Here is a 17,387-nt window from a genome sequence, read left to right as displayed (position 1 = left end):
AGGTAGAAAGGCCATCAGAAACTGACTGGCCCGGTAAAACATCACTAAGCCGACCCTAGAGACTGGGACCAGGCTAAGGCCATGATGGAATAGACAACAAACTGCTGAGGATTTGTTCGGATATCCTAGTAGAGCCCTTTACTCACATAATCAACCTGTCTTTTGCAACAGGAACATTCCCAGCAAAATGGAAGCATGCCAAGGTGATTCCACTTCTGAAAGACAGCAGTAAGCCACTAACCGGACAAAACTCTCGCCCTGTAAGTCTCCTTCCAACTTGTGGCAAGGTCTGCGAAATCTTGGCCAGTGAACAAATCGTCTCGTACTTTTCCCAATCAGGTCAGCAATCAGATGCACAACACGCGTACCGAAAGCTACATTCTACAGGAACAGTTCTTCTTCTTCTTCTCGTGTCACCACTTCTGCTACACGCTCCCTCTCCAATATTCCGCCACTGCAAGTCCTCTTGGGGTCAGGGCTTCAAGGTCCTCTCTGGTGCATGGCTCAGGTAGGAGGGGGCAGACAAGGAGGTGTTCCATAGTCTGCTCCTGCCCGCAGTCACATGCCGTCTGTCCATCTGGACTGAGACCCCAGTTCTTCTGAAGATGACAGATGAGTGGCTGGATAGCATGGATAAAGGACTGATGACCTCGGTAGTGTTGCTGGACTACAGTGCAGCTTTTGACCTTGTGGATCACGTCCTTCCTCTGAAGAAGCTCAAAATGTATGGATAATCAAGGGAAGTGCTGTCGTAGATCCAGTCATACCTATCAAATAGAAATTGGCAGGTGTACGCAAATGGAGCATACAGCCAAAATCGAGTGCTACAATGCGGGGTACCACAGGGAAGTTGTTTGGGACCACAACTGTACAGTATTTACGTCAATGACATGTCAAGAACTGTAGAGAATGGGGAACTGGATCAGTATGCTGATGACAGTACAGTACATGCAGCAGGGCGCACTGTACAGGACATAAAAACAAAGGCTATGGTGGATTTGGAATGTGTGGCTAAATGGTCCGAAAACCTCCTTGCTAAAACTGAACAACGGCAAGACAAAGACCATGGTGGTTGGGACATCCAGGAAGACAAACCTCGCACCTCCTCTACAGCTGGAACTCAGGGGACAGCGTTTGCAACAGGTAACGTTACCCACTGTCAAGCTGCTGGGAGTACATGTAGACCAGAATCTAACATTTGATGATCACATAGACCATGTAGGTCATGTAGTTAAGAAGTGTAACAGGAGCATGGCGAAAGTGAGCAGGGTGAGGAAGTCACTTCCGCGTAGAGTGAGAATAGCATTGATTCAAGCTCTCGTGCTTACATATCTAGACTACTGCAGCTCGGTGTGGGCAAGTACGTCTGTAAAGAACATAAAACGACTACAAGTCATACAGAACAGAGCGGCCAGGATCGCACTTGGAACTGATAGGTTCACAAGCAGGGACGCTCTGCTGAGATGTCCGTGAAAGACAGGATCCAACAGAAACGCATGATGACTTTCCGTAAAATCATGGGCAACAAACAGCCAGTTTCTCTGTATAAACAGATCACAATGCGGTTACATGGTTATCAAACATGGTCATCTAAATCACAAACCATCCTCTTACCGAAGCCCAGAACAAATGCTCAGAAAAAGCGCTTCTCATAACAAGATTCCAACGGCAATGTAGTATACCCCGTAGGTATACCACTGATTGGCAGAACGGGTGGGGTAGCTGCCACCTAACCCGGTCAGTGGGCGCTAATCATGACATTTTCCCCCTACACATCTGGATGTTGTTTTCCCACTGGTACAACGTGCGTGTCCAGGGCTCGGCAGACACATTCCTAAATTACATTTCTAGCAAAGAAATGGTCGCTGAAACGATGTAAGAATCGCTGTGCCCCCCACCCCCTTCAATGTTTTCCTCGCCTGCATCGATATTTTGACCCAGGAAAGACTGCAATGGACAGAGGACAAAACTAGACAACCTTTTACTTAAAGAAGCCTTCACATAGTATGTTGTGACCTAGAAACTTAGCGTAGAAACTTAAAAAAAAGACCAAAAACACAGCGTTTTCTGTAACAAACTTTACTTGCCTCTCTCGCTATGTTTTGGTTGACCACCATCTTGAATCGCATTGAATTGTGGGCTAAAACGAGCCTGCTAAAGCTTCTTGTAACTAGGCAACACGCTTTCCATGAGTTTTGGTGAACATTAAATTGCACTGACAAGGCAGGCGTGGCCTAAGTCTGGCCGGCTCAGGGTCGCCGGCTGTGCCCTCGCCTAGGCGCGCCTGTCAGTATTTACCGCTGGGGAGTCCCATGTGGACCTCCGTGCTAAATTGGGAACTTTGCTGGCTGGCCACTGGTAAATCTTGTTATGGTATAGAATGTCCAGCACCTGGAAGGGTTTGAAAGTGTAAAGTAGTTTGATATATTGTCAACTTTGTATAATTGTATATTATTAATGCTACCTGGGAACAAGAATCATTTTGTGCAAGTCATGTGACCTCCTCACAAGTTCATCACCCGGTCAAACAAGATGGTTCCGCTTCGAGTAAGTCTGGCAATTTCTTTGGCTTATTGTGAGGTTTTACATGCTTTCCTATGGCAAATACTGCTCCACACTAACTCGAATATAAAGTTAAACATGTCAGGAGTTTGCCTAATTATATGGTTAAAGTGTGAGATTGAGAATGAATATAGCCGTAACTTCGGGAATGTTTTTGTAAATCTGCACGTAGGCATGCACAGAACGCGTACGTGACTGGGGGGTGGGTCTGCTGCAGGCTGAAGTCCAATGGTAAACAAATAAGAAAAAGGCTGGCAAAAGTCACCTACGTACCTGAAGTTTAGATCAATCATATAGACCCTCAGACAACAACCATAGCCTTCATGGCACCTGTCTCAAGAAGTGCTCCCAGGGGACAATTCTCCTAGGCCATCCTCCTAATCTTCGAAAGCTGTGACGATGCCCGGCAACTCTTCCCTACATCACGTGAAGCGACTATCAACTGTCAATTTTGAATTTGAATCCCCTATCAAAAGTCTTCAAGGCTGAAGTCCACCATTCACAGGCCCCTAGACTTTCAATGGTAAACATATAAGAAAAAGGCTGTCAAAAGTCACCTACCTGAAGTTTAGATGATGGAAAACTCACATTGGCAGCGTATTCTGAACTCTTAAGTGTCAATCTAATGAGTTTCGCCAATTTTCCACCGTCGGAAAGTGATGAAATTCAATCAAAACATGGCGAGATGACCTTTGACCTCCCTACACAAGAACACATCCAAACTACACCTATTTCAAAGTGTACCGGACACTTCAAACATGGTTAAATCCTTGTTTTTCTAACTAAATAAAATAGCCACAACCCTTACCTGTCAATTCCAGCTCAAAAACGATAACATTTCAAACAAAGAGGCCTCCTACAGTTACTTTTAACAAGGCTATACAACTTGCTATTTCTATGAAATGAAAATGGACCCTTTGCGCATGACCTTTGGCCTGCTACAGCCTACAGGTTCAAGATTGACAAATTTCTTCCAAAAAATCACTTCACATGTTGCGGGTAAGAGTTGTCAAGCACTGACCCAAGTTTCAAAGATCTCTGACCTGGAACGGTCCCCTGGGAATACTTTGGGAGACAGGTTTCAGAGAGCTTTCCTTAAGGCTGTGGCAGGTGAAAAGTCCCATGTCATTTTGCAAGAAAAATTGACCAGGAGAAAAAAGTTAAAGCTGCTCACCCTGACATGAGTAGATTACAGGCTGATCGGCTTTTAACATTTCCCCCTCTATATTTCACATTTTTATCAATCATATGGGCCCTCAGACCACAACCATAGCCTTCATAGCACCTGTCTCAAGAAGTGCTCCTAGGGGACCATTCCTAGAAGAATGGTCCCCTGGGAATCTTCGAAAGCTGTGACGATGCCCGGCAACTCTTCCCTACATCACGTGAAGCGACTAGCAGCTGTCAATTTTGAAGTTGAATCCCCTATCAAAACCCTTCTAGCGATCGCTGATTGGCTGTTACCTGAGACGCCCACTATTTTTGCTAAATATGGACTGATATCGTTCCGTCTCATGCAACCAATTATTCATTTGTTGTCCCTCAAGGTGCAATGGAAGTTGACAACAGGTGATATCAAGGATGTTATATAGACCTCCTTCAGTCATTGGCGATATGTTGCATAACCTGGTGAATTGAAATAACGTTTATTACATTTACAGTATCTATCAGGATTTGGCAGTGAGTTTGCCTCAGAAGATCCCAGATGCCCAGGTTCTCTCCCGAAAGGACAGGTAAGTAACGCAAATAAGCCTGTCAGTGATGTATCTTTCGTTAAGATATAGTTCTAAAGGGAATAATCAATTTGAGTAGCTTCAGTTTGCAGCCTATTGTAATGGGATGTCACTGTCTATGAGTATGATGGTGGGGGTTTTTTTTGGCTCCAAGCAGATCTTTGGGGGGAAAATTGTGGTGGATTCTGACTGGGCCCAAGTCAAGATCTGATCACATGGCTCCCTTGATTAGGCGTTTCCAAGTATACTGCCGGAAGTCTGACAAAATTCTTCGGCCTGGCTTCGTGAACGAAGATTTAAGCCGGACAAAATAGGCTAAGAGGAAAAGCACCCTTTACGCCAAAAATAATTACTCAAGCAACTGGATAAGATTTTGAAACAGTCAGACGTTCCAGACAGTATCCACTGTCTTTCGTCAGTGACTAACGATAGGACTGAGAACACCAGGTTTTATACCAAAACTCTGAATAGATATGTTAATGAGGTAAAGATTTAGGATGTCTTGAAGTAGTCTTTAAAAAGAAGATTAATTCAAGACAAAGTTTATGCCAATAGTTCAATTAGCTATTAAACCTGGTATAAAACTTGGTGTTCTCAGTCCTATCGTTAGTCACTGACGAAAGACAGTGGATACTGTCTGAAACGTCTGACTGTTTCAAAATCTTATCCAGTTGCTTGAGTAATTATTTTTGGCGTATCTTATTACCTGGATGTCTAACCTTCATCAACGTAAAAAGCACCCTTTAACACTTCAACTCCCTGTAGCCTATTCTGTGTATCCATATACAGTACCTGTTGATTATTACCTTCCAGTGCTGGAAATGCACCTTCCCTCCATCAACCTCATTGGACAACAATTATGATTATATTAAAGAAGTTGATATTTGTTGTCTCAGGGTTGTTTCATCTCTAAGACTTCCTTTCCAGAACACTCCCCAGAAGTGTCCGTACGGCCTGTATGCAGAACAGCTGTCGTGGTCAGCCTTCACCGCACCTCGAACTCATAACAGGCGCACGTGAGTTGGTCTTTTCAACCCTTGTCTGGCAGGACCCATATGATATATATATATGGATTGCACATTACAGAGCCTGTATGTGGGTCCTGTATATGTATAGGTTGGGGGTATTTTTCAGCTGAACGCATCACACCGCAGTGAAACGCATCGAATGCGGAAGTGACAATGCCACAGCAGCGCAGAAAACGTCAAGGGCCAATGACCCGATTAAGAAATCAAATTAATGCAACAAATTGTATTTAAAACAATACCAGTAGGACAAGAGTTAAAAAAAGCAGAAATTTTTAACCTTGTACTTTCATAATGATCTTTATGCTAGTTCTAAGACTGGTCCTTAAGAATATGTCCCGTGTATTTAAAACCTTGTAAATTAATTTGTGCAATGAGATAGTTCTTCTTTTTATAGAGTGCCATATAAAATTGTAAAACTTATTTCTCAAACTTTGTTGTCATCAGCTATTTGATGTTATGATATTGCACCAAATGATTGGAGTCGACATAGTTCAGACCATGTCTGCATGGTTAATTTTGTTAAAGATTTTAAGATCACAACTGACATCTTTGTTAGAGTACTATCATAAAAAGTATGGAGCTGAAAACTGTGGGTCAGATGGTCAGGGCAACAACTGAAAAGTGAATCTACTGGTTGAGCAAAGTTTTAGCTTGTATTTTCCTTATTGTATTATTACTATATACGGGATAATGGGCGCATCACCATCTTGTATGACAGCCAACGAAAGGGTATGTCACCCCGTAAAAAGGACGGTATAACCCCGTCGTAGCGAAAGCACGTCGACTGATGATGATGATGATGATGATGATGATGATGATGATGATGATAGAGTGTACTACTGGTGACACAAATTATACAAAATAACTTGTGTACCTTCTCCTGAATGTACAGGTGGCTGTACCGCATCCTGCCCAGTGCTGTTCACACCCCCTTCAGTCCAGTGGAACAGCCCTACCTGACACATGACTGGAAGTCGTCTGACCCAAACCCTAACCAGGTATTGAGCAGGACTTATCCAGAACGTAATGCACATCATCATCATCATCATGGGTCAACCTCCGGGGGGGGACGGGGCAACTCCATGCAGAACTTCCGACCACACCGACCACACCAGTCTATCAGCCATGGCCGCACTAAGATCTTCCATGTGAATTGAGGTGTCTCTAGATAGAGCCCCGGGAAAGTCAGCTTTCTGGCTCGTTTTTTTCCCCGGGGCCTCCACAGAATGAGTGAGGAGATAATCTCCTCACTTGCCTGAAGGCAGTGACCGGCGAACTGGGCCCTTCTCTGTCTGAGTCTGTGTGACACCCGGGGGAGAGAACCGTAAATGGTCTGGATAGTTGGGTGATGTTTCCAACTCAAGTTCTGTGCTTTGCGTAGAAGTGAAGCATAAGTTCCATCTAGTTTCTTCTCCAAGCGAGTAGTCAAAGTCCAGGTTTCAGCACCGTACAGCAAAATTGGCTCAACTACAGTACGGAAAACTTGTATTTTAAGATTGTTGTTTATGCTAGAACTCCAGATTCCGTACATTTGTATACAGCCTGGTATCCAAATCCAATTCTTTTAGTTTTTAGATCCCAAAATAACACATGTTTTGATGACATATTCATTTCGCACTTAAGCCCCCGTCACAAATGACAAATTCAGCTCGGCCGACGTGTTTGCGAGCTTCAAATGTGCATTTTCGACCGAAGTACGGCCGACGTCCTGTCGATTACGCGGGCTTCGGAAGATTTTTAGAAATCAAAGTTGATCCAAATATTGGCCTTTTACCAGGTTAGTCGATACTGACTTCGTCCATGTCCAAGTGATGGTACCATCTCATGGGGGATTTTTAGTTTTAAGTGTTCGACGGACGTCATCCGAGATTTTCATTGGAAAATACGGTCGACGATCGGGCGATTTTGAAATTCGGCGAGCTTCAGGCGATCTACAAATTCGGCCGACGCTCGCATGAATTGTGACGCCGGCTTTGATATGATGCATTTCATATTCAGTATACTGTGATGTCCTGATATACTGTCATCGCTGGTAAGAACATTTTTAAATACAAATGCAAATATTACTGCTAGATTGAACATACTTTTTATTTCTGTTTCAGATGAGATGGCACCCCTTCCCCGTCCCCCCTATCAACAAAGAAAAGGTGGACTGGGTGCAGGTAGGTTTGGGTTTTCCCTTTCCATTATTGAAATATGTTGTAAAAGAAATCAATATAGAAACATACTGATACAAATGTCTCACGGTAGAAGGGAAAAGGTTGTTTTTGTGGCGTTTTAAGTTTACGGTTGAAACAATTCTGGAAAACAGTAGTGAGGTGATCGTAACACTTATCCGCCATGTCACAGCAAAAACTCCAAAGATAACACCACCGCAAGCTTGTCAAGACTTACAGTATTGAAATAATGCATTATATAAAAAGTAATGTAGAATTTTGCCAGAACAACTTTTTAATGTTACCATTGTCAACAATTCTCTGAAATCCATGTCACTTTTGTCACCTTTTGGAAATTTTTTATGTTACATTTATTTGTTTGAACCTTTGTTTATTCATGAGAAGCTCAAATTGGTATGCATGCTGCTTTTCATTGAGGTCATAGGGGAAGAGGTAAGGGTCAGATACAATATAACAGTGATACATAGTACATCATATAAGTCCTGATAACTCTATCAACATATATCATATCATATTTACGCCAAAAATAGTTACTCAAGCAAATGGATAAAATTTTGAAACAGTCAGACGTTTCAGACAGCATCCGCTATCTTTCGTCAGTGACTAAGGAAAGATCTGGTAGAACTAGGTTTTATACCAAAACTCTGAAAATGGGATTTCTATTGAACCATCTGAAATTGTCTTCAATTCATTAAGATATCTATTCAGAGTTTTGGTATAAAACCTGGTTCTGCAAAATCTTTCTTCAGTCACTGACGAAAGATAGCGGATGCTGTCTGAAACGTCTGACTGTTTCAAAATTTTATCCAGTTGCTTGAGTAACTATTTTTGGCGTATCTTATTACCTGGATGTCTAACCTTCATCAACGTATCATAACATATACATGGTACAAAACACATAGTAGAGCGAAAGCTGGTTCATGTTCCGTGTCCATACGTTATCATCACCTCCTTTAGGGCCTACACACCATCTGCGGAGCGGGGGACCCCTGTGCGCGGCACGGCATCGCCATTTATGCGTACATGTGCAACACATCCATGGTGGACACCTGCATGTACACGTCTGACGGAGACTTCCTCATCGGTCAGCATCTTATTTGTGAAGATTTAATCTACTGTAGAATCTACCATAAAAGTTTGGTTTCTAACTGTACTTCTTAAAGATTTGCTAAATCTCAACCTAAAATACAATACCTTTTTGGCCATAGACTAACAGTAATAGACTTCTATTATAATATGGCTGTCAAGAATACATGAGGCATAACATGACTTTGCAAAGAGGACTCATTGTAGAGTAGCCTGAAAGTGACAGAAAGACTTTGTTCAGCTTACTGTCTCTTTGGTGAGTATCTTATTTGCTAAGATATAGAATCTACCCTTAAAGTTTAGTTACCAACTGAACTTCTAATTAAAAGATAATTTGCTTAACCTAAAGAATAATCTCTAGAATACAATTATACCTCTTTGGCCATAGACTACAGTAGTAAACTTCTGTTGTAATATGGCTGTCAACTTCAAGAGTCATCATCGGCGTTGGCTCGTGTCCGAGCATTTTAACCGTGCCAGGTTCAAGTCTGCCTCAGTTAGGTTGTGACTGTTCAAGAGTATATGACATAACATGGCTTTGCAAAGAGTACTCATTGTAGAGTAGTCTGAAGCTTAAGTGACAGAAAAACTTTGTTCAGCTTATCATCTAACACTACCAACTGGATTTGGGGTTAAACAGTCGTTTTGGGGGTCCTTATCCCAATAGTTTTTACCTGGACCCAAGGAGTGAAAAGTGGGTTAAAAAGAGTGAATTTTCCCTCCTTTTCACCCCTCATTTTGGGTGAGGACCCCCAAAACGGCCGTTTAACCCCAAATCCAGTTGGTAGTGTAATTTTCTAATAACAAAGCTGGTAACACGATTTACAGTATGCTGTTTTGTTTCCAGTGCCAGAGAAGGGAACTCTACACATCACTACGGAGTTGGGGAGGATGGATGTAGTCAACAACGAGATCTGTGTCATACAGGTAATGGATATAAAAACCGTTTACTGCTGCATTGCCTGTGTCAACATTGAGTATTTCAGAAACACGATTCCATAGATATTTTATCCCAAACTGCGGCAGCATTTTGTACATGATAAGTTTTAGTATATACGAAGTACCCGTACCACTCTGAGATATTAGGTTTTATACAACAGTCTTTATGATTATTGACTGTGACTTTCATAAGGTCTTCTACAACTATGCATGCAAACAAACACTTGGATACAAAATAATTAACCTACGTACAAGTATATGGATAATTCAACATGTCAAGTTTAACGTATCACTTACATTACTAAGTAGTACAAGTCAGAGACAAGTAAAATAAAAAGTAGTTCTAAGATGTATGATTGTCTTGTCCCCTATGTAGCAAGGCATGCGGTTCTCTGTGGAAGTAGATGGTGAAAGTCGGGGATACGTGATGGAAGTCTTTGACGCACACTTTGAACTTCCTTACCTTGGTCCAATAGGTAAGCTGTATGAGTCACCTTTGAGCCACTGGACTATGTATGCTACCTAGCTACATCTGTACTACTACATTGTACTTGCAATGCGACTTTGCTATGGCTGTTTTAAACATATGCTTGGAAGGAAGAAATTTGAATACTTTGATGTTTCTAGGCATGTCTCCGTGGCGCAAGCGCTAACGCAACCCCGCTGCTTTGCCATCTGGATCAAATTCCATAGATCCTAGGGCCCGAGTTTGATCCTACGGGTTTGCTCCAGCTCGGCCATGTGATAAGGGATTGCATTCGTCATTCCGGATGGTGACGTAAAGCCGGTGGCCCAGTCATGAGGGAGCTTCAGGCGTCAAACCTCTGCACGTAAAAGAACCCAACACACTTATTGAGAAGAGTAGGGGTGACCCGATGTGCTTGGCCAAAAATGTGAGCCATAGCAAAGCCACATTGCAGCACCACAAGCTACTTAAATTTTAAACAGCATCATGCTTAACCTCAATTGAGGATGCCTGATTTACCTTAAGTTTACCTTATGCAATGAATTACAGGAGCCAATGGCCTGGCTAACCCTCGCGACTTCCTGACCCCCGTGGCATGGTACGAGGACAGGAAGGTTCCCCACGGGGGGTACACCGTCATCAACAAGTATCAGGGCAAGCTGTTCCAGGCACACCAGGTAAGCTGGCACTGTGACAGATCAATGAGTGTGGTGGGTTCTTTAACATGCTCCATGGCCAGATGTGGCTTTCCTCAAACATTAGACTTTTGACTTGTGAAAGTGATCTCAAACCAGTTTAGCTCCGAGTGACTGAAAAGCGAATCCTCCACTGGTCATGAGAGGATAGACGCTATGTACAGTATTTACAGGTTCATTGTACTCGGCCGGGGAAATTCCCCTAGCTCTTTTCGACAAGCACAATGAACAGTGCACCACGGCTTAACGTCCCGTACTTAGGACTGTGACCCTTTCCAATGATTTAGTATGCAAAATTCTTATGACACCATGATCCTGTAATGAAAAATTACAGGGCCATGTCCATTTTTTACAAAAGTTGTCCCTCCTCCCTAACATCCAATGTACAATGCTACAGTTGTAACATGTGCGACTGTGTTGACGCCACAGGACCAGTCCCCCTTTAACGTGGTCGCGTGGCACGGGAACTACGTGCCGTACAAGTACAACCTGGAGAACTTCTGCGTCGTCAACTCCGTGTCGTTCGATCACTTGGTGAGTTCTAGATCTGTAACCAGCTGGAGCATGTGCTTGGAAATTTACTGAAAATTCATTTATTTTCGTAATCAGCTGGAGCATGTACGAAAATTTCAAGATTTACGGTAGTTGGAAATAATTTTTTTCTCCTTTTTATTCATTTTGCAAAATAAACACAATAATGATACAATAAGGCAACACATATACATGTACCATGGATCCAAAGCAAATGTATGACACAACAAACAAAGGAAAGAAAAGAATCAAGAATCAAGAATCAAAAACAAACCAGTCAACTAACACAACACTAACACGGGAGAGAAATCAATGATAACACATTTTTTTACAAGGTGTTGCTAAGAATAAATCTTAACAACACCTCAGATGGAGCCCTTTTGCCCCGCTATCGCAAGTTAGGGTTGGCTGTTAGCAGTTGGCTATTAGCATCCAAAAACTTAAAGATAATTGAAAGTTTGAATGCTTGAAATCAAATTGTCATTATGCTCATAATCAGTAACATGTATACTAATATTTTCATTTAGACTGTAGTTTATTTCAGATGCGAAATTTTTAGTTGTACAGCTTACCTAATTTTCTGTTTTGTTTGCATGTTGTAGGATCCGTCGATCTTTACGGTGCTTACCTGCCAGTCCGTCAAACCCGGCGTGGCCATCGGCGACTTTGTCATCATCCCCCCGCGCTGGGAGGTACAGGCCAACACCTTCCGACCTCCGTACTACCACAGTAGGTGCAACAGCTCCCTCTAGCATACACCCTGTGCACAGCAGTGTGCACTGCACTGACTTTTCATTGTGTGGAACCAAGAAGGTCCCTGGTTAAACCCTGCGGTTGCACCAGTATTGATATTGATATTTTTTTTCAAGTCAATCTTTTCAAAATCTATTCTATATTCATCTATCTAGTTTTCTCAATGTCATCAAATATGAAAACTTTATAGCAAAGAATACATGTACATGTACATGTAAATTATGAAATGTTTATCTGTGGTGGTTGTTGATTGTTTGTTTATAAGTTGTTTTCATATATTACCAAGGAAAATTGAAGTAGGTCAGCCAAAATTTCAGTGCATGTTCACTTGTATTTCTGCAATGAATCATTAGATAGCTCTATACAAAAAATAGGAAAGAAAATAATTGATATAACAATTCTTTCCACAGGAAACTGTATGACTGAGTTCATGGGGGTTATAAAGGGGTCGTACGAGGCCAAAGAGGAGGGGTTCCGCCCGGGAGGGGCCATGCTGCACGGCATGATGACCCCCCACGGACCGGACGCCGCGCGTTTCGAGGGAGCCTCCAACGCTGAACTCAAACCACAGAGGATCGGGGAAGGCACCATGGTTTGTTGCATTCTTCTTTTTGAGTCCTTCTTTTGTGTTGTCTATCTTTTGATGAATGTAAAATGGAAGATCTTTGTTTGCTTTATTCCTTGTGTAGTGTTTGAAAGAGAGAACTAAGTACATGTACAGCAGTTCTCGTAATTCCGGGACAGTACTACTGGTAACCTAGACTGCCACATTTTTTGAAAGCGGTGAATTCAAAGAGATCTACTAATGCGGCATCAGTAATCTCCAAGGACTGTGCACTTAAGCTGGTGTGTTACGCCAAATGGTGGTTATACCGGCTATGTAGATACAGATACAGATACACTTCAGATAATATCCAGGTATTCAAGACATTCTTGAGAAGGCCTCAATAATATTTTTTTTTGGGGGGGGGGGGTTGTTGCAGAAGTTTGAGAGTCGATAGTAATCATTCTTGCTTTTGTTTCACTTCTTCAAATCAAAGCAAAGCAAAGTTTTCTCTCCATTCTTTGAAAACCGCACCTGTTTATATGATTGCATATGTATAGGCATTGTTGTTCCCTTTCCAGAAATTTATGTTTGAGTCTTCCCTGAGCCTGGCCCTCACAGAGTGGGGGCAGAAGACCTGTGGATGTGTGGACGCCGAGTACTACAAATGCTGGCTGCCTCTTAACTCTCACTTCAACCCAGACTGGAAGCCTGAGTAAGACATAAGATTCAAGATTAAGACTACACCTACACATGTGCACATGGCTGGGCTTTGGGATCGATACCCATTTAGAGCGTGTTACCTCTGTCAAACATGTTATAGTGTGGTTTGAGGTCATGTAGTAATGTTTCAATGGCCATTCAGCTCTACGATAACTAAGGTATCTCAATGGTTTTTCAATGATCTCTAAAGATTTCTATGATTCCAAAGGAAAATCATTTTTTGTGGCTCGTTGATAACCCATCAGTCTCCGGCCTGTGGGATTGAGGTCTTAGATTATTTCAATAAAATGAGGAGGTGTAACACTTTGCACAGTCTCAGATGTTTATTTGTTTCCAAATAGTTAACTAGTTACAAAACATATCACCAGAGCTTCTTTCTAAACGACCTTTCTTCTGAAATATGTCCAATTCTTTTTTGCAACGCCTCAGGGGCGGAGTCTGAGAAATTTTATCTGATTTCAATTTTTCAACATACATGGTTAACAACGGCAAATAGTCTGCAGAATGTTTGAAAGAAACGGCATATTTTAGAAAAAAGGCTCATTCAAAACAGACCGACGTTAATATGAAATGTAAATCGGTTAGCGTAGCTCTATGTCGTAACAGGCTTCAAACCAGCCGAACACACGACGCAGGTGAGCTCACGACCGTTGACGTAGGGAGGACAGGGGAGGTTGTAGTTGCACCGTCCCTCCACCTGATACAACCGAGCGCCGTCGTCGTTGCCATCCCCTCCCTCCAGGTCTTGTGCCTCCACATCCACACAGACGAAGTCGGTGCGACGGTGGTTGTACTTGGCCGCCATGAGGTAGCCGGAGTACTCGCTGGTCCAGCCGGCGGGGCAGGTTCTCTTGGCGGGGATCATGAGCGAGGTGCCCCGAGGGATGGCGCAGACGGCGCACGTTGCGTCATGCTGGTCGTGGAGGGCGAACGGCGCGTTGTTGTCGGTCTCGTACTCCGCTCCGGCGACGTAGCCGCGCTGGCCGTCGGTGGCGTCCGAGTAGTCATGCCACTCCGGGTCTTCCGGCAGGCACAGGAAGTTTGCACCGCTCCCGGAATGGCTGTACCAGGAACCAGCCATTCTGCCTGAATAGGAAAGGAGTAGTGAGTGGTCAACACTGGATTACGAAAGGTAGTGGATGCTACCTGAAACGTCTGACAGTTTCCAAAATCATATCCAGTTGCTCGAGTAACTGTTACCTTGCGAAGTAGTGAGTCATTCAATCATCTTCAACGGGCAGCCATATTCGAGATACGATTTTTTATTTGGTCGTGCGATTTTTTTTTTAAAGATACAGTCAACCCTGACCGGGCAACCACTTGGCACATCTGCTGTCACCAGCCACATTAAAACAGTCCCGTCCAATTATACATAGACAAGACACTGTGCTAAGCAGGCAACTGTCTTACTCAAGCTGCAGCCACTTTTTACGGTCCCTTGTGTGCATCTACAACCCACTCAGCAACCATCTTCGGAAGGGACAAAATTCAAAATCAGGCGAAAATCAATGCGCGCGCTGATGCCATACATAAAGTTTTCTTGCTATGGCCTTACCTTTATAAACCAAAATGGCGTCACCGGGACACGTAGTCTTCCCCCAACGGGTGTACTGGGTCATCCCAGTAACTATGATGGTGAAAAAAAGAAAAAGTAACGTTAATTCTTATATCTCTGTATACCTACCTATGAGATACAGGGTTCCAAAGACACCACATACACATAAAATGCCTACGTCATACGGTTGAGTGCTTAGAGACGCAATGTGTGTGGCTTCCTAGGAAAATTATAGATATGCTTTAATACAGTATTGACAACTGTGTAACTCCCAGTAACGTTAATTCACCGGGTTACATAAATCCGCCACTTTGAAAAACAGTGAGTTTGAGAGATCTGTAGTGCAACATCCCCCAGGTATGCACAGTTTAGATATACAGGAGTGCATCATACTGGGGCACGCTGGGTTGGCGATCTGTTTGGACGTAACTTTTCAAGTAGGTTGAATTATGTACCCTTGTGGAATCATGTTAGATATTAATCGGAAATTGTATTCTAAGCAACTTTTACTGATACCTTTATGGTAGGCTCTTGAATAAAGCCTGGCAATGTCTGAAATCATTATACCTTAGCTATGAATGATTAATGTAATACGATGAAAAAATGTGCACATTACCTGCACTGTCGTCTAGAGAGTCGAACATGCGGTGAGGTCCAGCAGAGGCCTGCACAGAAGCAAACATATGAGCTACGGCTTCCATACTGTCTATGATATCTTCTATGGAATTATGGCATTTTGCATGCTATCATTTCCGGTCTTATCAAATGTGAACATGCTAAATGTTATCGTCTAATTACGATGTAACGGAAAAACCCGTTGGTAAATTCGTTTGTTTGTGTTATCAGAAGAGAGAAGAATCAACAACTGAAGGTATTTTGAGTTTGCTGCTAGTTAAACTTCACCGTTTCACTTCCATACAAAAGTCAATGACGTTACGTAATAGAAAAGAAAAACGTATATCCTGTCTTTCTTTCTTTTTTTCAAAAGGATCCATGCCAAAAAAGATGGCATTCGTTGTTTCAAAATAATACAATTGTACACGCTAAGCATTCCGAGCGTGCGGTTTTTGCATCCAACGTATACAGCCTACGAATGTTTCTCAAAATAGTTGACACACCTTAGCATTAATAGCATGATGCAGCAGTTTATACGAGTTTTACCTCTTTAAAGAGTCCGTCCACAATCCCTTCTTGAAGCACATTGCCATTTGCAGCTACTGCCAGCGCCAAAACCACCACCACCACTCGGGGAACCATGGTGTCTATCGTCGCAATACAGTTCTTTCCACCAGTGCCCTCTTTTATATATGAAGCTGTGCTTTTGCTCAAAATGTTACGTTATGTTTTCAACACACAGATAGGCGTTGATTGGTTGTTTGGATGTAACGTTGTCATTTACGCCCATTAAGGTTATGTTAGATGGGGTTTCAGGTCAAAACAGAGTTGTGCCAAACGGCAAACAGCTTTCGTGGAACAGGATGTTGAACATACCAGGACTATGTTGGCCTGAGTACATTATTATGATGATTCTAGCCTGTTTTTAGGACTAGATATGCGAAGTGGGGTGGGGTAACAGGTTATACTAAGGTTTTCACAATTAAACTTGAATCTATTCCTTTATGTTAATTTCTATCTAGCCATGCCATGTTATGAAGTTATTAGAAACGGGACTGCTATCCCAAAATTACCGTCAATTACCAAATTTTTGACATTTGTGAAAATGACAAACATTGCTTTTTTGTGTTCTTTCTAGTTGTGACAAATCGATGCTCGTTGGAGTATAAACTACGTGGGACACAGCCAACACAAAATCCCACACATATGCAACCGTTTGTAGTTGTAATTGAGTGCACGGCGTACCATTTACGCAACGTGACTACATGTTTTTATTGAAAGCAGGTGTAAAGGGCAAATACACTGTATAGTATGATCTCTGACCTATCTCGTGACCTAAATACGTTAATGATGTTGTGTAACTCTCTCCTGATGAAGTTTATGAAAACAAATCCAGACAAACTTGCTTTTTAGGCTGGACTTAAGCGCTTAATGACTGTTGATTAGTTTGTGGACAGCAAACTACCGCGGTAAGAAAACAACGATTCAATTTGTTACGGCTACAACACATTCTTTTGTTTTCCAAGGCATCTTTAGTGACATCTTTGGATAACATCGACGTCTTCTTGCCTTAATATTTATGTGTTATGAGTTTGTTAATTAGGTACATGCGCCAAACGACAGTTACTCAAGCAACTGGATAAAATCTTGATTCCAGTTGATTGAATTCTAGTAACTGACATTTGGATGTATAACTTTCATCAACGTGTTATCTTAGGTACATGATTAATGAAACTGTGCAAAACGCGAAATTTCATACCTAGAATTTGAGACATGTCATGAATTCAATCTTCTTACAAATATTCTGATTGCTACCGATATATGGCCACGGATTTATGAATGATGAAAAACATCATCATTATCAAATTGAGCCATTTTTAATACATGTGTATCTCTGTTCTTCGTTATTTTGTTTCAGATATAATCTGAAAATTCTCGCACCGACTGCCGAAGCATCCATTGATGGTAACCACCTAAATG

General features: G+C 42.3%; 2 protein-coding genes across 2 annotated transcripts; one reads left to right on the top strand and one right to left on the bottom strand.

Annotated features, from left to right (window-relative positions):
* The first annotated feature begins 2,437 nt into the window (after positions 1-2,437).
* Positions 2,438-13,543, top strand: LOC136428990 (homogentisate 1,2-dioxygenase-like). The gene is made up of 13 exons (XM_066418864.1): positions 2,438-2,547; positions 4,224-4,295; positions 5,223-5,311; positions 6,216-6,321; positions 7,426-7,485; positions 8,458-8,584; positions 9,434-9,513; positions 9,902-10,001; positions 10,541-10,668; positions 11,116-11,220; positions 11,820-11,946; positions 12,381-12,562; positions 13,096-13,543. The coding sequence occupies exons 1-13, from the start codon at positions 2,533-2,535 to the stop codon at positions 13,231-13,233; spliced, it is 1,329 nt and encodes a 442-aa protein (XP_066274961.1). The 5' UTR covers positions 2,438-2,532; the 3' UTR covers positions 13,234-13,543.
* LOC136428998 (uncharacterized) lies at positions 13,542-16,136 on the bottom strand. The gene is made up of 4 exons (XM_066418876.1): positions 15,954-16,136; positions 15,409-15,457; positions 14,793-14,864; positions 13,542-14,323 (listed from the first exon to the last, which is right to left on the bottom strand). The coding sequence occupies exons 1-4, from the start codon at positions 16,047-16,049 to the stop codon at positions 13,830-13,832; spliced, it is 711 nt and encodes a 236-aa protein (XP_066274973.1). The 5' UTR covers positions 16,050-16,136; the 3' UTR covers positions 13,542-13,829.
* Positions 16,137-17,387: the final 1,251 nt, after the last annotated feature.

Source organism: Branchiostoma lanceolatum, chromosome 1, assembly GCF_035083965.1.
Source record: "Branchiostoma lanceolatum isolate klBraLanc5 chromosome 1, klBraLanc5.hap2, whole genome shotgun sequence".
Lineage (NCBI taxonomy): Eukaryota > Metazoa > Chordata > Leptocardii > Amphioxiformes > Branchiostomatidae > Branchiostoma > Branchiostoma lanceolatum.
The sequence above is the reverse complement of the archived record's forward strand: the minus strand, read 5'-3'. Positions and strand labels throughout refer to the sequence as shown.